This window comes from Conger conger, chromosome 3, assembly GCF_963514075.1.
Source record: "Conger conger chromosome 3, fConCon1.1, whole genome shotgun sequence".
Classification (NCBI taxonomy): domain Eukaryota; kingdom Metazoa; phylum Chordata; class Actinopteri; order Anguilliformes; family Congridae; genus Conger; species Conger conger.
The window spans coordinates 12,694,082-12,714,612 of NC_083762.1; the positions used below are offsets into that span (position 1 = coordinate 12,694,082).

Genomic DNA, 20,531 nt, shown 5'->3' on the forward strand with positions numbered 1-20,531 from the left:
TCATATACACCTACTGGATAAAAAAACAAAGACATATATAGCCTACAGTATTATAATTATGAATATTTGTCATGGCTAACTACTATGCATTCACAGTCACTCAATGATCGTGTAGGAATAAATGTTATAATGTTGTATGTAATATATGCAATTAATTTAGCATCTGTTGAATTTATTCAAACAAAAATATGCGGTTGCAGTTCGCTGCAGTTGCACACCGGAGACCGGGGTTCGATTCTCGGTCCTGCCAAAAAAGCCAAGTTTGGCCGGCTCACGTGGAGCAGCATAATTGGCTCGCTGCTCCAGGGGGAGGGACTTGGCAGGGTTAGTAGATCGCCGCACAAAAAGCACCTCGGGTGCCTCGGAATCACGGTTACCAGCATGTGGCGAGACGGCTTGAAGAAGGTGTGTCGCTCTAAGTAGGGCCGCCGAGGGACAGGGTGTGGGCGGTGTCTCTAATACTAGCTCTAATTGAATTAGACGGGGTACTATTGGCTACCAAATTGGGAGAAAAAAGGGAAAAAATCCGAAAAACATTATTAAAAAATTATAATAAAAAAATATATAAATGCTGCCATATTATTCTGCCTTTCCATGCTATGCAAATAATTGGGTATAAATGAGAGTCTTGTTCTGCACAAACTGAATATAAGCTACAGGGCTGTAGCATGTTGTCAAACATCTGTGCTGATACCTTGATGGAGAGCAGGCTGATGTTAGTGTTAGGGCTGATCAATTTAATTTCCTGTCTTTTGAGACTTTCAGCAAATGCAAACATTTCACTTAAAACTGTTTTTTGTGATTGATAATAAAAAATAAAACCCTTGGCTGAGAATTTGCCCAAGAGCTAACTAAAGTAAAGAAAATCCCATTTCTTATATGTGGATGCCATCTATGAGCAAAAAGTGGTATTTTGCCATTCATTGATGATAAATTCTTGGTTGAGTTCTCAACCAAATGTTTTGTTTTTAAAGCTAGTATACATGATTTAAAAAGTATAGTTAGCATCATTTCAATGATAATTCTGCTGTCTGAAACAATTTTCTTCAGTCAAATCTTAAGGAGACACCAGTTGTCTGCCATCAACACGGTATTCAAATATTATCTTGCTCGCGATATTGCATGTTCTCTCATTGCATGTGTAATGTGAAATATCCCATATCAGCCAGTCAGGTAGCTACTACTAGTAGCAAACTACTTTTAAAAGCCTAACTAGTCTAGCGAGTTATCTGGTATTAGCTCATACTGTCACTGCCATTTCTATGCATAGCTAGAGCTTGCTGGCTAGCCTGGCTAGCCTAGTGAACTCACTTTGCCTTGTAGCTAGCCAAGTGAACTCACTTTGAGTTCTAACAATGGTAGCTTGGTAGGTAGCAATACAACATGATGGGCCTGATAACTTATTGTACACATCTAAGCTGTTGAAAAATGCCTCTGCTGTTGTTTTACCAAAGGACAGATCATTAAATTAATCATGAGAATGGAAATCTGGCACACTCGCACACTGCCATTGGAAATTATTTTCCTTTTTTGTTCAATCAAATATTGGTGTATGAAGGGGAGGGCGGAGGGGGTGTGGTTAGGACTGACTCTGGCTCTATATAAAGCGAAGTGGGAGCAGATCAGAGACAGAAACGGAGACCTACACACCTGCAGTCACACTCTCATTAGGACCACCTCAGAGGCACCATGAAACTAACTATCCTGGTCGGCACATTGGTGCTGCTCTCTCTGTCTGGTGAGTACCCGCAAGTTCAGGGCACAATGTTAAAAATCTGTGTATTTATTCATCTTTCCTTATTTTATCAGCTCCAAAATACATTTGCTTATAGTGTGTCTGTTGTGTTAAATATGTTCTGTGACATATTTTGAAATGCATGAATTGATGGTTGAGATATTTGAGGCCTTAAATGTATTTTTCCACACCACATCCCAATGTATAGTCCTGTTAGTCATTGTAAGATCTTTCTCCCATAGTCTTCCCCCAAAAAAGGAGTTATTTGATGGTTAGTTTACTGCTAAAATGCTAAATTATATGTAGTATCCATGTGTTCTGCTGAATGTTTAGTGAAATGTTCAGGCTCAAGGCTTGCTCCTCCCTCCCTCAGGAGCTGATCTGTCCATCAGTGTTTGCATTCCTGTCCCTGGGTTCTGTGCTGGAGATATACTGGACTGGGCCCACCTCATACCTGTTGCACTGCACTAACAGGAACAGTGCACTGCACTATGGCTGCCAAATCATCCAAGCACCAAAAGGCCTGTCTTAACAAGTATTTTAGTCTTGAAATTAGACTTAAAATCTTAAATATTATCTTTTTTTAAAGCTATTATTTGCTTGACAAATGAAATATTCTTACCCCATTTGCAAAGCTTGAAAAGAGTCAAAATTTTCTCACCTCAATGGTAATATTGGCAAAGAAAAACTAGAAATAAGAGCCCCAAAGCAGTTAGCTGGTTTAAAAATGATCTATCAGACAGATCTCAGAGTGTTCATGCTGATGGTCAGAAATCGTCTTCCAAGTTAATTTCCCGCGGTGTACCCCAAGGGTCTATTCTGTGTCCAGTCCTGTTCACTATTTACATAAATAACATTAGCTCAGTGGCAAACAACTCTACAATTTATCTCTAGGCAGGCTGCTTTTAGTGATCTTAATGAGACGGGTGCGTGGGGGTTGGACCCAAAATGCACGACTCAGAAACAATAGTAATATAAAGACCCCTCAGGGCTTTATTCGGGACGAATCCCAGGAGAGTAGTCAACACAAGCAAAGTCCATACACGTAGATCCAGCCAAACAAAAAGTAAACAAACAAAAAGCACGAGGGAAGAGGCAAACTCGTAGTCGGTAGACGTGCAGGGAGGTCCGGTAGCAGGAGAGCTGTCAGCGGGGCAGATGAACAGACGGACGGCAGGCAGAGGCGTAGTCGTGGACGAAGCGGGAGTCGAAACCATGAAACAATCAGCGAAGCAAAAGTACAAAAACGGTAGGCAAGGACGAAGTCAAAAAACAAACGATGGTCACAAAACAGAAATCAATAAACAATGGTCGGTAAACAGGCGTGGATCGTAACGTGTAATCAAACAGTAAATAATGCTCAAGAGTTGCGTGGTAAACAGAGGCAGACAATTTCGCAGTGAACAGTTGCGCGACTGGGCTATAAATGCAGGTGTAGACAGGTGTAGACAATTAGTTAGAGCGTAGCAAGGAAATGGAAAACAGGTGCGATGGATGACAAGTTTAACAAGGAGATTAGTAATCGTTAGTAATAAACCTATCCTGCCCTAGCATTAGTAAATTAGTAAATGACATGCACGAGAAACGTAAGGTAACATGAACACATGATTCGTTTGTTAGTCTCTACCCAATCCTGATCTAGCGTTAGTAGTTTTAGTAAATAGACAAATAGAAACAATTAGGAAGTGAATGACAGAAGGAGAGAGAGAGAAAAGGCGGAACGCAAGGTTTGCGGAAAAACATGTAAAAGTGTATGCATAAACCGTGACCAGTTAACGTAATAATAAACATAAATCAAAACATGACACAACGCGAAACTAAGACGATAACCACTAAACATAACCAGGAATATAATCGTACAAAAACATAACTAGACATGACAAGAAAATAAATCGTAACGAGACATAACTAAACATGACAAGAAAATAAATCGTAACGAAACATAACTAAACAACATGACGAACCTAGACTAACATAATACATGAAGACACTACGTGACTAAGACAACATGAATAAACATAAAACATGGCGAGACAGACCTGAAACGTGACAGGACCCCCCCCTTAACGACCGACTCCTGGCGGTCCTTGGAATTTATCAGGGTGGTCACGATGGAAGTCTCTGATGAGCGATTTGTCCAGAATGAGACTGGGAGCGACCCAGGAACGCTCCTCAGGGCCATAGCCCTCCCAGTCAACCAAGTATTGAACCCCACGGCCCCTCTTACGAATGTTCAAGAGTTAACAGTAAAAGCAGGGTGGTTGTCAATAATGCGGGGGGGAGGTGGTGGGGGATCCGGGGGACATATGGGGTGAGAGGATACAGGCTTAATACAGGAGACATGGAATGTGGGGTGAATCTTAAGGGAAGCAGGGAGTGACAGTTTAACAGAGGAAGGGTTGATGATTCTGTGGATCTTAAAGGGACCAATAAAGCGGGGTTGCAATTTGTGGGAAGTGGCTTGGAGGGGAATGTCCTTAGTGGACAGCCAGACGGAGTCACCTGTTTTTGTAGGCCGGAGCTGGAGTGCGGTGGCGATCAGCAAAACGCTGATTACGATCTGCCGTGCGTAAGAGCGCGGCCTTGGCGTCCCTCCAAATCTTGGCACATCGTTTCATGTGGGTGGCGAGGGAGGGAACAGCGATCTCAGCTTCTTGGTCGGGAAACAAAGGAGGTTGGTAGCCTAGAGAGATCTCGAATGGAGACTTTCCGGTGGCGGCGCATGGAAGGGTGTTGTGCCCATACTCAACCCAGGTGAGCATCTTGCTCCATGAGGCCGGATTCTGGGCAGAGACACAACGTAGCGCAGCTCCCAAATCCTGGTTGGCCCTCTCGGTCTGCCCATTGGATTGAGGGTGGTAGCCGGATGAGAGGCTGGCTGTGGCACCGAGGGCCAGGCAGAAAGCTTTCCACACTTGAGAAATGAATTGTGGGCCCCGGTCGGATACAATGTCTGAGGGGATTCCATGGATGCGGAACACTTCCTTGATAAGTACCTCTGCAGTCTCTTGGGCAGTGGGTAACCCTGGCAGGGGGATGAAGTGGGCCGCCTTACTGAATCGGTCCACCACAGTGAGGATGGTGGTGTTACCTTCGGAAGGGGGAAGTCCGGTAACGAAGTCCACGCCGATGTGGCTCCAGGGTCGGCTGGGCACAGGCAGAGGTTGGAGTAGACCAGCCGGGGCTTGGTGGGAGGCCTTACTTCTGGCACAGGTGGTACATGCCTTGATGAAGCGTCTGGTGTCGGGGATCATGGAACTCCACCAGAATCTCCTCTTCAGCACCGCCAAGGTGCGGGTAAAGCCAGGGTGGCAGGAAAGGAGGGATGAATGGGCCCATTGCAGCACCTGTGTCCGAGCGGCTGCGGGAACGTATAGGCGTAATCCGGGGTTGGGCCTAGGATTGGGTTCCTCCCGTAGAGCCCTCTGAATCACCGACTCGATCTTCCAGGTGACGGACCCCACGGTGCAGGAGGCCGGAAGGATGTTCTCAGGAACCTCACGCTCAGGACAGGTGTTAAATTGGCGAGAAAGGGCATCAGGCTTAACGTTCTTAGAACCCGGGCGGTAGGTGAGTGAGAAGTTGAACCTCCCGAAGAACAGTGCCCATCTGGCCTGTCGGGAGTTCAGCCTCTTGGCTGTCTGGAGGTATGCCAGGTTCTTGTGGTCGGTCTAAACGATGAACGGCTTCTCGGACCCCTCCAGCCAATGTCTCCACTCCTCCAACGCCAGTTTGACTGCCAGCAGTTCGCGATTTCCGACATCATAATTCCTCTCCGCCGGGGACAGCTTCTTGGAGAAGAAAGCGCAGGGGTGTAGTCGGTTGTCCGCGGCCGCCACCTGAGAGAGCACAGCTCCCACCCTCGAGTCGGAAGCATCCGTCTCAACCACAAACTGGCGGGTGGGGTCGGGGTGAACCAGGATGGGAGCAGAAGAGAACAGTCTCTTGACCTTGGTGAAGGCCGTCTCAGCTTCGGGGCTCCACCGGAATGGCACCGCAGGGGACGTGAGCTTGGTTAGAGGGGAGACCACTTGGCTATAGGATCGGATGAACCTTCGGTAGAAGTTGGCGAATCCCAAGAAGCGCTGGAGTTGCTTACGTGAGGTAGGTGTGGGCCAGTCGGTGACCGCCAGAATCTTCTTGGGATCCGCCCTGATCCGTCCCCTCTCAAGGATGAATCCAAGGAACTCAACTGTGTCAGAGTGGAAGACGCACTTCTCCGCCTTGATGAACAATCTGTTCTCTAGAAGTCTCTGTAGCACTTGCCTGACGTGGTTCTCATGATCCTTGGCATTATTAGAGTAAATTAAGATGTCATCCAGGTAGACGAACACATGGCGGCCCAACAAGTCCCGAAGAACGTCATTAACCAGGGCCTGGAAGACAGCAGGAGCGTTGGTGAGGCCGAATGGCATGACCAGGTATTCAAAGTGTCCGAGAGAGGTGTTGAAGGCGGTCTTCCATTCATCGCCCTCACGGATACGGACCAGGTGGTAAGCGTTGCGGAGATCCAACTTGGTGAAGATGGTGGCCTCGTGAAGTGGGTGGAACGCGGAGTCCATCAGGGGCAGAGGATACTTGTTCCTCACCGTGATGTTGTTCAGCTCCCTGTAGTCGATGCACGGGCGTAGGGAGCCATCTTTCTTTTGAACGAAGAAGAATCCCGCACCGACGGGAGAGGAAGATGGGCGAATTAGTCCGTTAGCCAGGCAGTCACGGATGTATTTCTCCATAGCCTCCCTTTCTGGTCTGGAGACGTTGTATAGACGACTAGAGGGGAGTGACGAACCGGGAAGGAGCTCGATGGCGCAGTCGTAGGGCCGATGAGGCGGCAAAGACTGAGCTTGTGTCTTGGAGAACACTGTGCCCAGGTCATGGTAAGGAGAGGGGACCCTCTCCAGGGAGGGTTTGGGAGTCTGTGGTAGAGCTGGCACTCCCTCTGCTGGTGGTGGGGCGGAACGCAAGCAGGACAGATGGCACTTAGGATCCCATGCTTGCACTTGGTTAGAACTCCAGTTGATCGTGGGGTTGTGTTTCTGGAGCCAGGGTAATCCCAAGATAAGTTGGTCATTAGGGGACTGGATGACGCGGAACTGGATCATCTCCCGATGGTTCCCAGAAATGATCAGTTGTACGGGAATAGTGATGTGCGTCATGCGGCAGAACGTCCTTCCATCCAGCGACCGCGCATTCTCAGGGTGGGGTAGAGGGAGGGTGGGAATGTTCAGTTCAGACACCAGAACTTCGTCGATGAGGTTGGCGTCCGCTCCAGAATCCACCAATGCGTTAACCCGGGTTGTTCCGTCGGGAAGAATCAGCAGGGTGGTGAGCATGGGACGATGGTTGTCTCTGTCAGAACCCTCATGCCTGTCGACTGCTCTCACCTCTACTGGTCGCCTGGTCCTGAAGGAGCACCGAGCCTGGGTGTGACCCGGCCTCCCACAGTAGAAGCACGAGCCGGTGGTTCTGCGGCGTGCTCGTTCCTCGGTAGAGATCTTGGTACTGGCCCGGGACAGGTCCATGGGTTCGGGTCCCTCCAACTGCTGCTCCTCATGTCGAGGATTTGGCCCCTGCCTGGGGTACGGGTTGCCGGGAAGGATCGGTCTCTCCGACCGGCGTAGTCTGGCACGGTTGTCCAGGCGGATCGTGGTGCGCACGAGTTGGTCGAGCTGGGTGATGGGGTCCAGTCGCGCCAACTCGTCCTGGAGCGTCTCACTCAGGCTGGCCAGGAAGAGATTCGCCAACGCCGCATCGTTCCAACTAGTGGCCGCCGCGAGGGTGCGGAAGTCGATGGAGTGGTCTGCCGCGGTCTTCCGTCCCTGGCGCAGAGCAATCAGTCTCTGGGATGGCTCCTGGTCGCTGGATGCGTGTTGGAAAAAAACGGGTAACGAGGAGGAGATGAACCCCCGGTCCACACTGCAGTAGCCCAGTCCAATGCCTTCCCCTTCAGCAGTCCCATCACATAGCCTATCCGACGGTCGTCGCTGTTGTAGGTCTGGGGCTGTTGCCTGAATATGAAGTCACATTGGAGTAGGAAAGCCTTGCACCTCTCAGGTTCTCCACCGAACCTCTCCGGGGGGGGTTGTTGGGGCTCCCGGAATTGCCAGGTTTGCATGGGGTTGAACGCTGGGGATGTGGGTGGGTGGGTAGGCTCCTCCCGTGGTTGTAGCAGGACCGCGACAGTGAGCTTCTTCATCTCCGCACACAGTTCACGAATCTCCAGGTGAAGCTCGGAGATTCCTTGTGAATGCTGCTGGACGATGGCTCCTTGTTCCTGGAGGGCGTGGAACATGGCAGTAGAGTCAGCAGGGTCCATTGTGGCAAAATTGTTCTGAGACGGGTGCGTGGGGGTTGGACCCAAAATGCACGACTCCTCAGGGCTTTATTCGGGACGAATCCCAGGAGAGTAGTCAACACAAGCAAAGTCCATACACATAGATCCAGCCAAACAAAAAGTAAACAAACAAAAAGCACGGTGCCGAGGGAAGAGGCAAACTCGTAGTCGGTAGACGTGCAGGGAGGTCCGGTAGCAGGAGAGCTGTCAGCGGGGCAGATGAACAGACGGACGGCAGGCAGAGGCGTAGTCGTGGACGAAGCGGGAGTCGAAACCATGAAACAATCAGCGAAGCAAAAGTACAAAAACGGTAGGCAAGGACGAAGTCAAAAAACAAACGATGGTCACAAAACAGAAATCAATAAACAATGGTCGGTAAACAGGCGTGGATCGTAACGTGTAATCAAACAGTAAATAATGCTCAAGAGTTGCGTGGTAAACAGAGGCAGACAATTTCGCAGTGAACAGTTGCGCGACTGGGCTATAAATGCAGGTGTAGACAGGTGTAGACAATTAGTTAGAGCGTACCAAGGAAATGGAAAACAGGTGCGATGGATGACAAGTTTAACAAGGAGATTAGTAATCGTTAGTAATAAACCTATCCTGCCCTAGCATTAGTAAATTAGTAAATGACATGCACGAGAAACGTAAGGTAACATGAACACATGATTTGTTTGTTAGTCTCTACCCAATCCTGATCTAGCGTTAGTAGTTTTAGTAAACAGACAAATAGAAACAATTAGGAAGTGAATGACAGAAGGAGAGAGAGAGAAAAGGCGGAACGCAAGGTTTGCGGAAAAACATGTAAAAGTGTATGCATAAACCGTGACCAGTTAACGTAATAATAAACATAAATCAAAACATGACACAACGCGAAACTAAGACGATAACCACTAAACATAACCAGGAATATAATCGTACGAAAACATAACTAGACATGACAAGAAAATAAATCGTAACGAGACATAACTAAACATGACAAGAAAATAAATCGTAACGAAACATAACTAAACAACATGACGAACCTAGACTAACATAATACATGAAGACACTACGTGACTAAGACAACATGAATAAACATAAAACATGGCGAGACAGACCTGAAACGTGACACTTAAGCTGGCATCAAAGCTATGCATTTCTCCAGGTCAGGCTGACAGTCTGCTGCTTTCAATGTCAATGTCTGCTTTTCAAGGTGTCTACTTATAAATACCTCAGAGTCTGGCTGGATGAAAAGCTTACTTTTAAAATACACGTTGACAATCTAAACTAAAGATAAAATAGGGTTTTTATTTTAGAAATAAGACATGTTTTAATTTTGCCGCTCTGAGAAAACTGGTCGTAGCTTAATTTCTCCCAGTACTTGATTATGGTGATGTTATTTATATGCATGCTGCTGCTACCACTTTTCAGACTATAGAGTCTATCATGTCTATCATGGAGCCTTATGTTTTATCACAAATGCTAAATCCCTTACACATTGCTGTGATTTGTATAAAAAGGCAGGTCTTCATTATACAACCGTAGATGGCTTCATTGGCATTCTTAAAGCCAACTCCCTGGCTATTTAAATTGCCTTTTTAACTGGAAAACAAGTTCCTACAACCTCCGCTCCCAGAACCTGCCACTTTTTACTGTACCTCATCCATGCACAGAATTAATTTAAAAAGTCTACTTCAGACTCTAAAAACTGAGGCCTGCAGCTGTTTTACTTGACACTGTTTTACTTGAGATTCTATTAATGTGTAATTGTGTTGTGCCTTTGTATTGCATTGAACTTTAAGGTTTCTTAAAAACTATTGGCCAGGCAGTACTGTGGTCTGTTTACACATAGTATTGGAAAGCCTCATACCCTGTGTGTATATATTACTAAGTGGACTTCTGTTCTATGAGTTTCTGATAGGATCACTAAGTGGACTTCTGTTCTATGAGTTTCTGACAGGAGCCTCATCACCAGTCATATATCACTGCAGGCCCACTGTTAACATGCATCGTATCACATAGATTGTAAAGAGGGAAGATGCACATGCTGAATGCTGAATTACTTTATTGCTGCTGTGTACAGATTAGTGGTGTACAGATTACCCAGAAGGTTGCAGTCTACAGATTACACATAAAGATGCGGTCCTTCTAGGCTCTTCCCCCAGGGCACTATCTTACTGGATGGGTAAACAGTTATCATTCCCTGATAATTTTGGGAAATGTGAAATTATGTCAACTATTAATTAAAATAAGGGACACAGACAAAAGTTTGTTTTATTTTATACCAGGTAGCAGCTCTTATCTGAGCTGAAAACATTCCTTCAATGGTTTCAGCTAAATTTCCTGGACTTCATATTTGAGGTAGGTGATTAGTTCCTGCTAATGGGGATTGCTTGGGTGCCTTTGCAACCACCTCAGTCTCCTCTATAAAACAGTGCTGCAAGTGGCTTCACCAATTAGCCAATTTAACATTACATTAATATGTAACATATACATTGAATCCTTACATTCATATACTTTTTCAATCTTGCTTTAATGCATACCATTCTCTTGAAAAAGTCAGATAGACAAATACGTTCATTCATTCATTAATTACCCTAACCCGCTTATCCTGAACAGGGTCGAAGGGGGGCTGGAGCCTATCCCAGCATACATTGGGCGAAAGGCAGGAATACACCCTGGACAGGTCGCCAGTCCATCGCAGGGCACACACACCATTCACTCACACCATTCACTCACACACTCATACTTATGGGCAATTTAGACTCTCCAATCAGCCTAATCTGCATGTCTTTGGACTGTGGGAGGAAACCGGAGTACCCGGAGGAAACCCACGTAAACACGGGGAGAATATGCAAACTCCACACAGAGAGGCCCCAGCTGACCGGGATTCGAACCCAGGACCTCCTTGCTGTGAAGCGGCAGTGCTACCCACTGCACCATCCATGCCGCCCTAGACCAATACATGTTTCAATGAAAATGATGTTTAAAAATTCCCAAGTCATGTCTACCATATAAATGTTTGGTAATGTACAGTTATGTAAAAATAATCCAGTCTGCTTTGAGGTTCAGTCTGATTTGTGAGATACCTGCTGGACTGTCAGACTCATCTTCTGTTAATTGTTAACAGAACCTAGGTTTGCATGGGCCAGCATTATGAGTTACTGTATGCTGTTAGAAAACTGGCCTTGACCAGCAGACAAGTTCACATGCCGTATTTGCTCCTGTAAATATCTGTCTACTCCAGTAAACTAGTGTCATGTAAAAATGGATATGGCTCTTTGCTGAACAGAACATAATCATAGAAATATAAAATGTGTCTCTCAGACTTGAGAAAGTGGAGACTAAATAGCCACCCTCTGAATTCTTTGTCATGGTTTCCCCTGCCTACAAATGGAAATTCCGGGTTTTACCTCTCTAGACCACCAGAGGGTGCGCCAGCCACGTTCAGCATGAGAAATGACCTTCCGCATGCAGAATGCGGGCGTAATCATTGCCGATTGCAGTCAGCTGCTCTGGGCTTTGGTGTTTCATTTTGACACATACACTGAGCCGAAAATGAGGTAGTTGGAGGACTGAATTGCTTTTAGTCTGGGAAGGCATTCAGTAACCTCTTTAGAATTAATGAGAAGCATAGGGCCTAGTAGTTCGGCTTTTCTTTGGTTGGGTGGCTCCCCTGGACCTTCCCTATTTTGGTTTCTTAAGCCCTCTTCAGTTTAGAGGAGCGACTAGCGGAGTTCGCCTCTGAGGTTTAGTCTTATCGAGACAGGTTGAGGAATCTCATTTTTCCCTGACGTAACGGTCAGGTTAAATTTCTGTTGTCGAATAGCCGGGGAGTTTTGGTTCCCTTTTCCAGTATTTTTTTCACATGAAACTCGCCCGTTTCTTCGGGCATTCCGTGCTGGTTTGCACATACACTGTTTGACCGATTTTGCGGTTTTGTTTCAGTTGGCATTTTGCCAGGGAGTTTCTTTCCCGTTTTCTGTTTTTTCCCTCTCCTCTAATGGCCCACACATCTGTGAGGGGTTCCTAGATTATACCAGTGGTTATTCAATTTAACATTGGTAACTTTGGTCTCCCTCACAATCTTTGCTTGTTTTGGGTCATCTGTATGCAATTTACTTACATTTCTCCAAAATAAAAACAAGTCTCAGGTTGGATTCTCTATTTCTTGATCTGAATATAGCAAATTCATATATGTTTGGGGGTGTATAACTTTTGGGTGTGATTCATGTCCTAGACATGTTGTGGTTAACTATATTAAACACATCCATTAGATTTCCTGTCATTTGTGTCCATAAATATTCTGATAATCTATAGTTTGCCACATTATCATCTGGCGCATATGTAGACAAGCCTCCTCTGTCTGAGTCCATGCAGTACAACAGCGGAGTCCCGTCTCATATCGGTCTTTCTCTTTCACAAAGAAACGTGTTATTTTTGCCCGTTCAAGGTGACCACCTGCTTTCTTATGGAAGTCTCTCACTGTTGGTTAAATATTGTCCTCGCCTTTAAACCATTGTTTGTTCTGCGACTATACCAAATGTTTTGGCCATAGAGGCACAAGAAACAACTGCATTTGACATTATACTGAATGGCAAGGAACAGTGTATATAAAACGTACTCGAAACATAACTCTCAACTTCTGTGCACTCTGTACGTTTTATTTGTGCGTTTTATTTTGTTGTCCAACAGAAAACCCTCAATGCTCAGGTGAAGGAAAGAAACCTGCAACTTACGTGTTGTGGTAACAGAGCAAACACTGCCACATACAGGCTCGCAAATTCTGATACACATCCCTCTTTCAGAACGGTCCGAGCATTCAGCCTTTGGGGGAAAGACATGAAAGAGCAGCCATTAATGGAACGGGGTACGTGTTTTTTTACGTTTATGTGATCGTGTATCCGTTCAGCAAAGGGCTGTATCCTAGGTAACTTACGAATATTGCTTACATTTTCACATGCCACTTTAGGAGAGGAATGCTGGTCGAGGCCAGTTGTCTAACAGCATTATACTGCTGGCCCATGCAGTCCTCAGTTCTGTTGACTATTTCATATTATTACAGAAGTGGAGTCTGACGGTCCAAGAGGGGTCTGAAAATGATCATACTGGACATCAGTTTCTTCATATTTTGTTTTTTTTATCAATATGAGAAGCATTAGTGTAAATACACTTCCCGCCATTTACTATGGTAGAAAGGGCCGAAGAACATATTTTTACAACACATTCAAATACCACAGTTAGAATACCAGAGTTATAATACACTCAGTGAGCACTTTATTAGCTATTCATTAGGTATTAATTTTACTTATTGGTTTTCTACTGCTGTAGCCTATCCACTTGGAGGTTTGATGCTATTCTGCATACCACTGTTGTAATGCGTGGTTATTTATGGTCATCTTCCTCCCAGCTTCAGTCTGCCCATTCCCCTCTGACATCTCTCATTAACAGTGTGTTTTTTTTGTGATTTGGTCGGTTGACAGCTTTTTCAGCCTATTTACTCACAGGTGTAGTAATTTCTGTGCAATCAGTCTGCACCCATGATAAACCCTCTGACAGCACTTGGGTGCTTCTGTGTAATTTGTGTTATGCTGAAGCTGGTAAACGGTGTCGCTGGTTCACTAGGAAAAGCGTTTGTGGGAGTCTTCTTTGTTAGAATGCCCTTCTATTTTCCCTGGGAATCGTATTTGGGGGAGTCTACTCTCCCTGTGTTAGTTTATTTGCTATGACAAGTTTTCTTTTTACATCCATTGGGATCTATTTAAGTTCTCCTTCTTTATCCTTCCCTTTGTGAGAGGTTTTCCCCGGTGGGGTAGTTTTCAGTTAAAGGTTATTCCTCCTTTTATCTTTTTGTTTTCCTGTCCCTTTAGTCTGCTTTGCAGATTTAGTGGTTGTTCAATTGCGAACAGCTTTTAGGAACTCTGGTGTCTGCGTTTGGCCTAACACCCCACACTCCACCTAAAATGTTTTTTTTTGTTTCTCACCATTCTCTGCGAAATCTAGCGATTGTTTTGTGTGGAAATCACAGGAGATCAGCAGTTTCTGAAGTACTCAAACCACCCTGTCTGGCATCAACAATCATGCCACGGTCCAACTCACTTAGATCACATTTCTTCCCCATTCTAACATTTGGTCTGAATAACAGATGAACCTCTTGACCATGTCTGTGTGCTTTTATGCATTTAGTTGCTGCCACATCATTGGCTGAATAAATATTTGCGTTAACAAGCTGGTCTACCTAATAACTTGCTCACTGAGTGTATATAGGTTGTTGGTACCTGTTGTAAAACTTTCGTCTGTTTTAAATGTTGTTCAGTGCTCATGGGTAAGGAGAGACTTTTTTTTCAAAGGCTTGTTACTTGGCAATATAATATCAGACTTATGCGCCATAATGCCTCACCTCTCTGGATGGTCTCTGTCCAGTCACTGAGACCACTGAAAGAAAAAACAGGGTTGCTACGAGTGCCCTTTTGGGTTTGGAAGTTGTTCACAAAAGAAAGACCATATCACAGCATATCTCAGTCATAGCGCAGTTACAGTTGGGCTGTTGAGTGCTAGCAATGGTAGTTTGGTAGTAAGCAATAAAACATTATGGGCTCGACAACTTATTGTACACGTTTAAGCTATTACTTTACCAATGCACAGGCCACATGATTAGTCTATCAAAAGAAACAATGGCACAGCTTCAAATGCTTTGAATATCACTCAATAATATTTTTTTCTCAGTCAAATGTTGGTGCATGAAGGGGAGGATGGTAAGGACTGGCTCTGGCTCTATAAAGTAGAGAGGTGGGAGCAGATCAGACAGAAACAGAGACCTACACACCAGCAGCCACACTCTCATTAGGACCACCTCAGAGGCACCATGAAACTCACAATCCTGGTCTGCACATTGGTGCTGCTCTCTCTGTCTGGTGAGTAGTCCAGGGACAAAAATGGTGTAGGATGGTGCAGTGGGTAGCACTGTCGCCTCACAGCAAGGAGGTCCTGGGTTTGAATCCCCGTCGACCGGGGCCTCTCTGTGTGGAGTTTGCATGTTCTTCCCGTGTCTGCGTGGGTTTCCTCTGGGTGCTCCAGTTTCCTCCCACAGTCCGAAGACATGCAGGTTAGGCTGATTGGAGAGTCTAAATTGAGGTTGTGAGTGTGTGAGTGAATGGTGTGTGTGCCCTGTGATGGACTGGCGACCTGTCCAGGGTGTATTCCTGCCTTTCGCCCGATGTATGCTGGGATAGGCTCCAGCACCCCTGCGACCCTGTTCAGGATAAGCAGGTTAGGATAATGAATGAATGCATAGTGTGCCTGTGGTGTTGAAGGTGGAGATTGTGACGGAATTTTCTCTTTATGGATTACATTTAAGGGATGTTGAATTTTGAGGAAACATCCTCAGATATTTTTGCCAGAGAAAAAATACCTTTTTACAACACAAATTGCAGGTTGTTATCAAGGCAAGAGGAATACAGTATTTGTGACATGTAGGGCGTATCCTCATATGAATTCAAGATATTTTAATGTATCATGTTGTTCTGCTGGCTGTTTTTACTATACTCTAGTTTCTGAAAACCCACACAAACATCTGCCTGAAATTATTAAGAGCTTGTGAAGCAATAGACATTACATTACATTATTGGCATTTGGCAGACACTCTTATCCAGAGCGACGTACAGTTGATTAGACTAAGCAGGAGGCAATCCTCCCCTGGAGCAATGCAGGGTTAAGGGCCTTGCTCAAGGGCCCAATGGCTGTGCAGATTTCTTTTTTTTTATTGTGGCTACACCGGGATTGGAACCACCGACCTTGCGGGTCCCAGTCATTTACCTTAACCACCACGCTACAGGCCGCCCATAGCTTTTGTTTACTAAAGCCATTAACATGTATGCACTGTGTGTATAACTTGTATATGTGTATATATGCATTTCTTAAAGGTACTTTGAGCAGCATTTTAGTGTTAAAGCTGCAATATAAGAATTATTATAATTACAATATAATAATCTCCTTCTTCTCATATTTAGTTTGCTCATCACTACATTTCCACCATTTTCCCATGCTCAAAAACTATTTTATATGCATATTGTCCAAGCAACACATGCAGTAGCACCACCTGTAAAATTGCAACAGGGAATATGCATAAACTGTGGAATAGATATTTGACCACATCCTTTTAAAAATGAATTAAATGTGGGTGTTAGACACATTGTTCCTGGTATTCATGGCCAGGATCTCCAGGTGCAACCGAGATCTGGAGTGTGTCCAGTCAAAAATGTCCATTTAACTTCCAATTCTTTCTTTCAGTGATCTCAGTGATGGGACAGAGATTGAATCCGTTCCAGCCCAGGAGGCTGTGGCATTATCAAGACCGACAGGTTATGTTGTGAAGTAAAACAAGTTTGAAAAAAAGTCACCCATTATATGTACTGAACTAATTATATGTTATGTTTCAAACATGCAAAACATGCAAAACAGAATAAAGTTGTATAGCAAGTAAATGGTTCCAACACCTGCAACATTTGACTGTGTGAAAAATTGTATAATTAAGTCATATGAAATGCTATGTAGTGTATTTAGAGCAGCGCTGTCCAACCCTATTCCTGGAGATCTACCGTCCTGAAAGCCTACAGGACAGTAGATCTCCAGGAACAGGGATGGGCAGCCCTGGGGTTGAGTACTGTCTCTCATATAGCTCCAATAAGTATTCATCTACTTAACTAGTGGCATGTGAAAATGTACACAGTGACTGCATGTTACCTAGGACAGTGGTTCTTAAACCTTTTGTCTGGCGACCCCACAAAAAAAAACAGGAGAGGTCTGGCCACCCCACTTTCCCAAAACCCATTCCAAACCCATGTTAACAACTGCCAATCAAGCCAAAACGAATAAGGCAATGTAAGAAATAGCCTAGACTACAACAATTTATTAAAACGAACAAGAACCGGAACAAGCAGAGCAATCACGATTAAACAAATGCACAAATCATCAGATCCAGTCCCGATCTAAAACGGGCGACAAGAGACACCAGAGCAGCTAATATGGAGGCGGAGAGAGACAGAGACACGGCTATAACGATCTCACTTTATTTATTTTAGTTTCTTCCTTTGGTTTATTTTCTTTAATAACATACATAGGCTATGTTAATGAGAAGGATGGGCCTGCTTCCGCGAACATAGCAAGTTAATTATTGGATTGATGCTGCACACGGCGACACGAAGATTTTCCTCCACGCTGCTGAGCCGACATCTGTATTTATTTTTTATATAGGCCAGAGACGAAAATGTTTTCTCGCATAGATAGGTCGTGAGAATGGCGTGAGAATGTCCATGGCAGCCCTGGACAACCCGGGGTATTCCTGCGCAATTGACAGCCAGAATTCATCCAGTGTTTTTGAGGCAAACAACGTCTGTAATGTGCGGTCGCTGGACAGCTCAATCAGCGCATCCTCGAGCTCAGACTGCCGGTCGTTTGAAGAGCAGCTGGTGAATGGTTGTCGTATCCAGTCATAATGCTCTACATTTTCCGTGAGAAAATATTGATGGAATTTGTCGAGGAGACTTCGGAGATGAATGGTAATTGAGGCTTTCAGTGAATTGCATTCATGTCATTCTCCTCCAAAAAGTCATGCAGCTCCGAAAACATTTCAAAATCCCCACTCTCCGCACGAGCTTCCCAACGCTGCAACTTTTTTGTGAAAGCGTTCACTTTGTCGGAGAGGGTCAGGATGTTAGTGTTGAGGCCTTGTAGTGACATGTTGAGAGTGTTTAATTTGTCAAATATGCATGCCAGGTAAGCAAGACGTGATATCCATTTCGAGTCAGTGAGATGGTGCGCAAGAGGGGAGTGCGCATCTGAGGAAGGTGCGCACCTTGCTTCGCAACTCAAACAGGCGTGTAAGAACCTTGCCCCGTGAAAGCCACCTTACTTCTGAATGGAAAAGAAGGGATTCATATGTAGACCCCATTTCCTGACGGAGAAGGGCGAAGAGTCTGGAATTTAGTGGGCGCGATTTTATGAAATTCACTATTTTGATTGCTGTTTGGAGAACATCGTTAAGATCGGGCTCAAGTGTCTTGGATGCCAGGGCTTCCCTGTGGATAATGCAGTGAGTGAACTTGACGTGTGGTGCAACGCTAAGGACGTTTGCTTTCAGTCCTTTATTTTCCCCCAGCATAGCTCCGGCACCGTCAGTGCATATGCTTAGGCAGTTATTCCAATACAGCCCTGCCTCCTCCATCCAACCATTAAGACAGTTAAAAATGTCACCACCGGTACACCTTCCTTCCATCGAAGAGCAGAACAGCATGTCAGGTTTCCCGTCATAACTGTTGCGAATAAATACCATTAAGTGCGCGACATTAATCAAGTCAGTAGACTCGTCTGACTGCAAATAAAACCGGCAGTTTTTACTCTCTCGATTAGCTGCCATTTAATGTCATTAGCGATCTCGTTAATGCGCTTGGACATGGTATCATTGGAGAGGGGGATTTGTTTGAGCGCACTTGCAATCTTTTCACCATGCATTGCGGTGGGCTTCGCAATTGCTGCAGGAAGGATGAGGCTTTCAGCTATTGTGTGTGGCTTTTGTGCTTTTGCTACAAGGTGGGCCACTTCGTATGACGCTGCCAAGGCTTTGGTGGGCACAGTAGCTTGCCAAGGCGCTACAGTCTTTTGCCCATGCAGCGCAGCTTCTTTTCGCAGAAAGAATGTCACAGGTTTCTGAGCATCATCGGGATGTCGGCTGTCCATTTTCCATGCAAGTTATCGTGGCTAGTAACGCAAGAAACGTGGCTAGTAGGCTATGTCGTTTGTTTTGTTTTATAAAAAAAAAAAACGGGAAGAAGTTTGAGTTTGCGTAGTGGGAGCAGATAGTTACATTGGAGGACCAGTAGCCCAAACTAAACCAGAGCCACTGAAAGACAGATAACTTTTTCTCTCTCTCTCTTGTCTTAACAGCGTGTAGGAATTAGAAAAAGGCAGATTTACATTTTATTGACATTTTATTTTTCGTTGTTTCACCTGGCGTAATAACAGGCAAATTTCCGATTGAAGAAACAAATCATTTGGCGACCCCACGAAAGTTTTTGGCGACCCCCTTTGGGGATCGCGACCCCTAGTTCCAGAATCACTGCCCTAGGATATGGCCCTGGGCTAAACAGATACACAATCATAGAAATATATATTTTTTAAACATGTGCACTAATTAATGGCTGTTCTTTCATGTCTTTCTCTAACAGGCTAAATGCTCAGAGAAGTTTGAACGTGGACTGTGTGATAGCATTCTCAAGCCTGTGTGTGGGGACAATGGCAAAACTTATGACAACGAGTGTAAACTCTGTTATGAGAACAAGTATGTAGCAAGTTTCTTGACCTCCCCTGTGTATTGGCTGTGTTCTGTTGCACGGAATTAACACATAATGCACACATTGACAAGTGCACAGAAAGTTATGAAGTTATTATTCAGTATTAGACCATTTTTCAGATAAAAACTTGACCAAGGCTGTCTGGGATTACCCAGAGAGGCAGAAGTAAGTGAGACAGCCAAATATGTTTGGAGCAACCTAACAGCTGATTTTCATGTAGAACTGCAGGCCAGTGTACCTTAGAGAATTGCTGCAATTTTAATGGTGAAGCGTGGTCACAACAAACATTGATTTTACTTTTTAAAGGCTCCTGAAAGTAAATTGAATTGTATTGAATGAAATCTCCAGAAACAGGGTTGGGCAGCCTCAGTTTACAAATTAGATGCCAAAGAGGCTTGCTTTATGATATAAAATGGCTTGTTTCTTGTGCCCTTCTGGTCCAAACATAAGGTATAGCCACATAACAAAAAATAACCACACATTTTTTTGTAGGGGTATCCCCTGAGGTGAGGGATATTAGTAAAACAAGATGATTAGGACATACAATTCTGTGTGCTAGGCACACTAGACTTTATTATATATATGTTTATTTTTTTGTGTGTGTTTGTATAAAATAACACATTCGAGATTTCCAAATATTCATTTTCCATTTAATTTTACAGAGACATTTCTGTATTAAAATTTTTTTTATGTTACATATTACTGTAAGCAATTGACTACTTTTTACATAAAAACTTGATCAAGGCTGTCTGAGATCCGAAGCAAGGTCCCAGCCAAAGTCTGCAGAAGAACTGTGGCAAGGTCTCCAACATGCTTGGAACAACCTCCCTGCCAACACTGTCCTACAGTTCTATATCTCAGAGAAGTGATGCAGTTTTAACATCGAAGGGTGGTCACAAAAAATATTGATTTGATTCAGTTTTTAACTATTCTGCCAAATTACAAAAATGTAATGTAAAATGTACAGTACATTTATGTATGTACATAAATCTGTATGTATGTACATAAATCTGTATGTATGTACATAAATCTCTCCCCGTCCCTCCCTACCTCCCTGTGAACCTTAATTGTTGTCTTTCTGTGATTTACTTTGTGTATTGGTATTTTTAGTTGGCTAGGTAAGCAGTGTTCG

General features: G+C 44.6%; 1 protein-coding gene across 1 annotated transcript in view; it reads left to right on the plus strand.

Annotated features, from left to right (window-relative positions):
* Positions 1–20,531, plus strand: part of LOC133123204 (serine protease inhibitor Kazal-type 1-like) — a 29,895-nt gene that overhangs the window by 6,478 nt on the left and 2,886 nt on the right. The window contains exons 2-5 of the mRNA XM_061233539.1: positions 12,860–12,921; positions 14,778–14,965; positions 16,341–16,411; positions 19,274–19,386. Coding sequence (XP_061089523.1) covers positions 14,917–14,965; positions 16,341–16,411; positions 19,274–19,386 — 233 coding nt within the window. The 5' untranslated portion in view covers positions 12,860–12,921; positions 14,778–14,916. The remainder of the gene's footprint in view (positions 1–12,859; positions 12,922–14,777; positions 14,966–16,340; positions 16,412–19,273; positions 19,387–20,531) is intronic.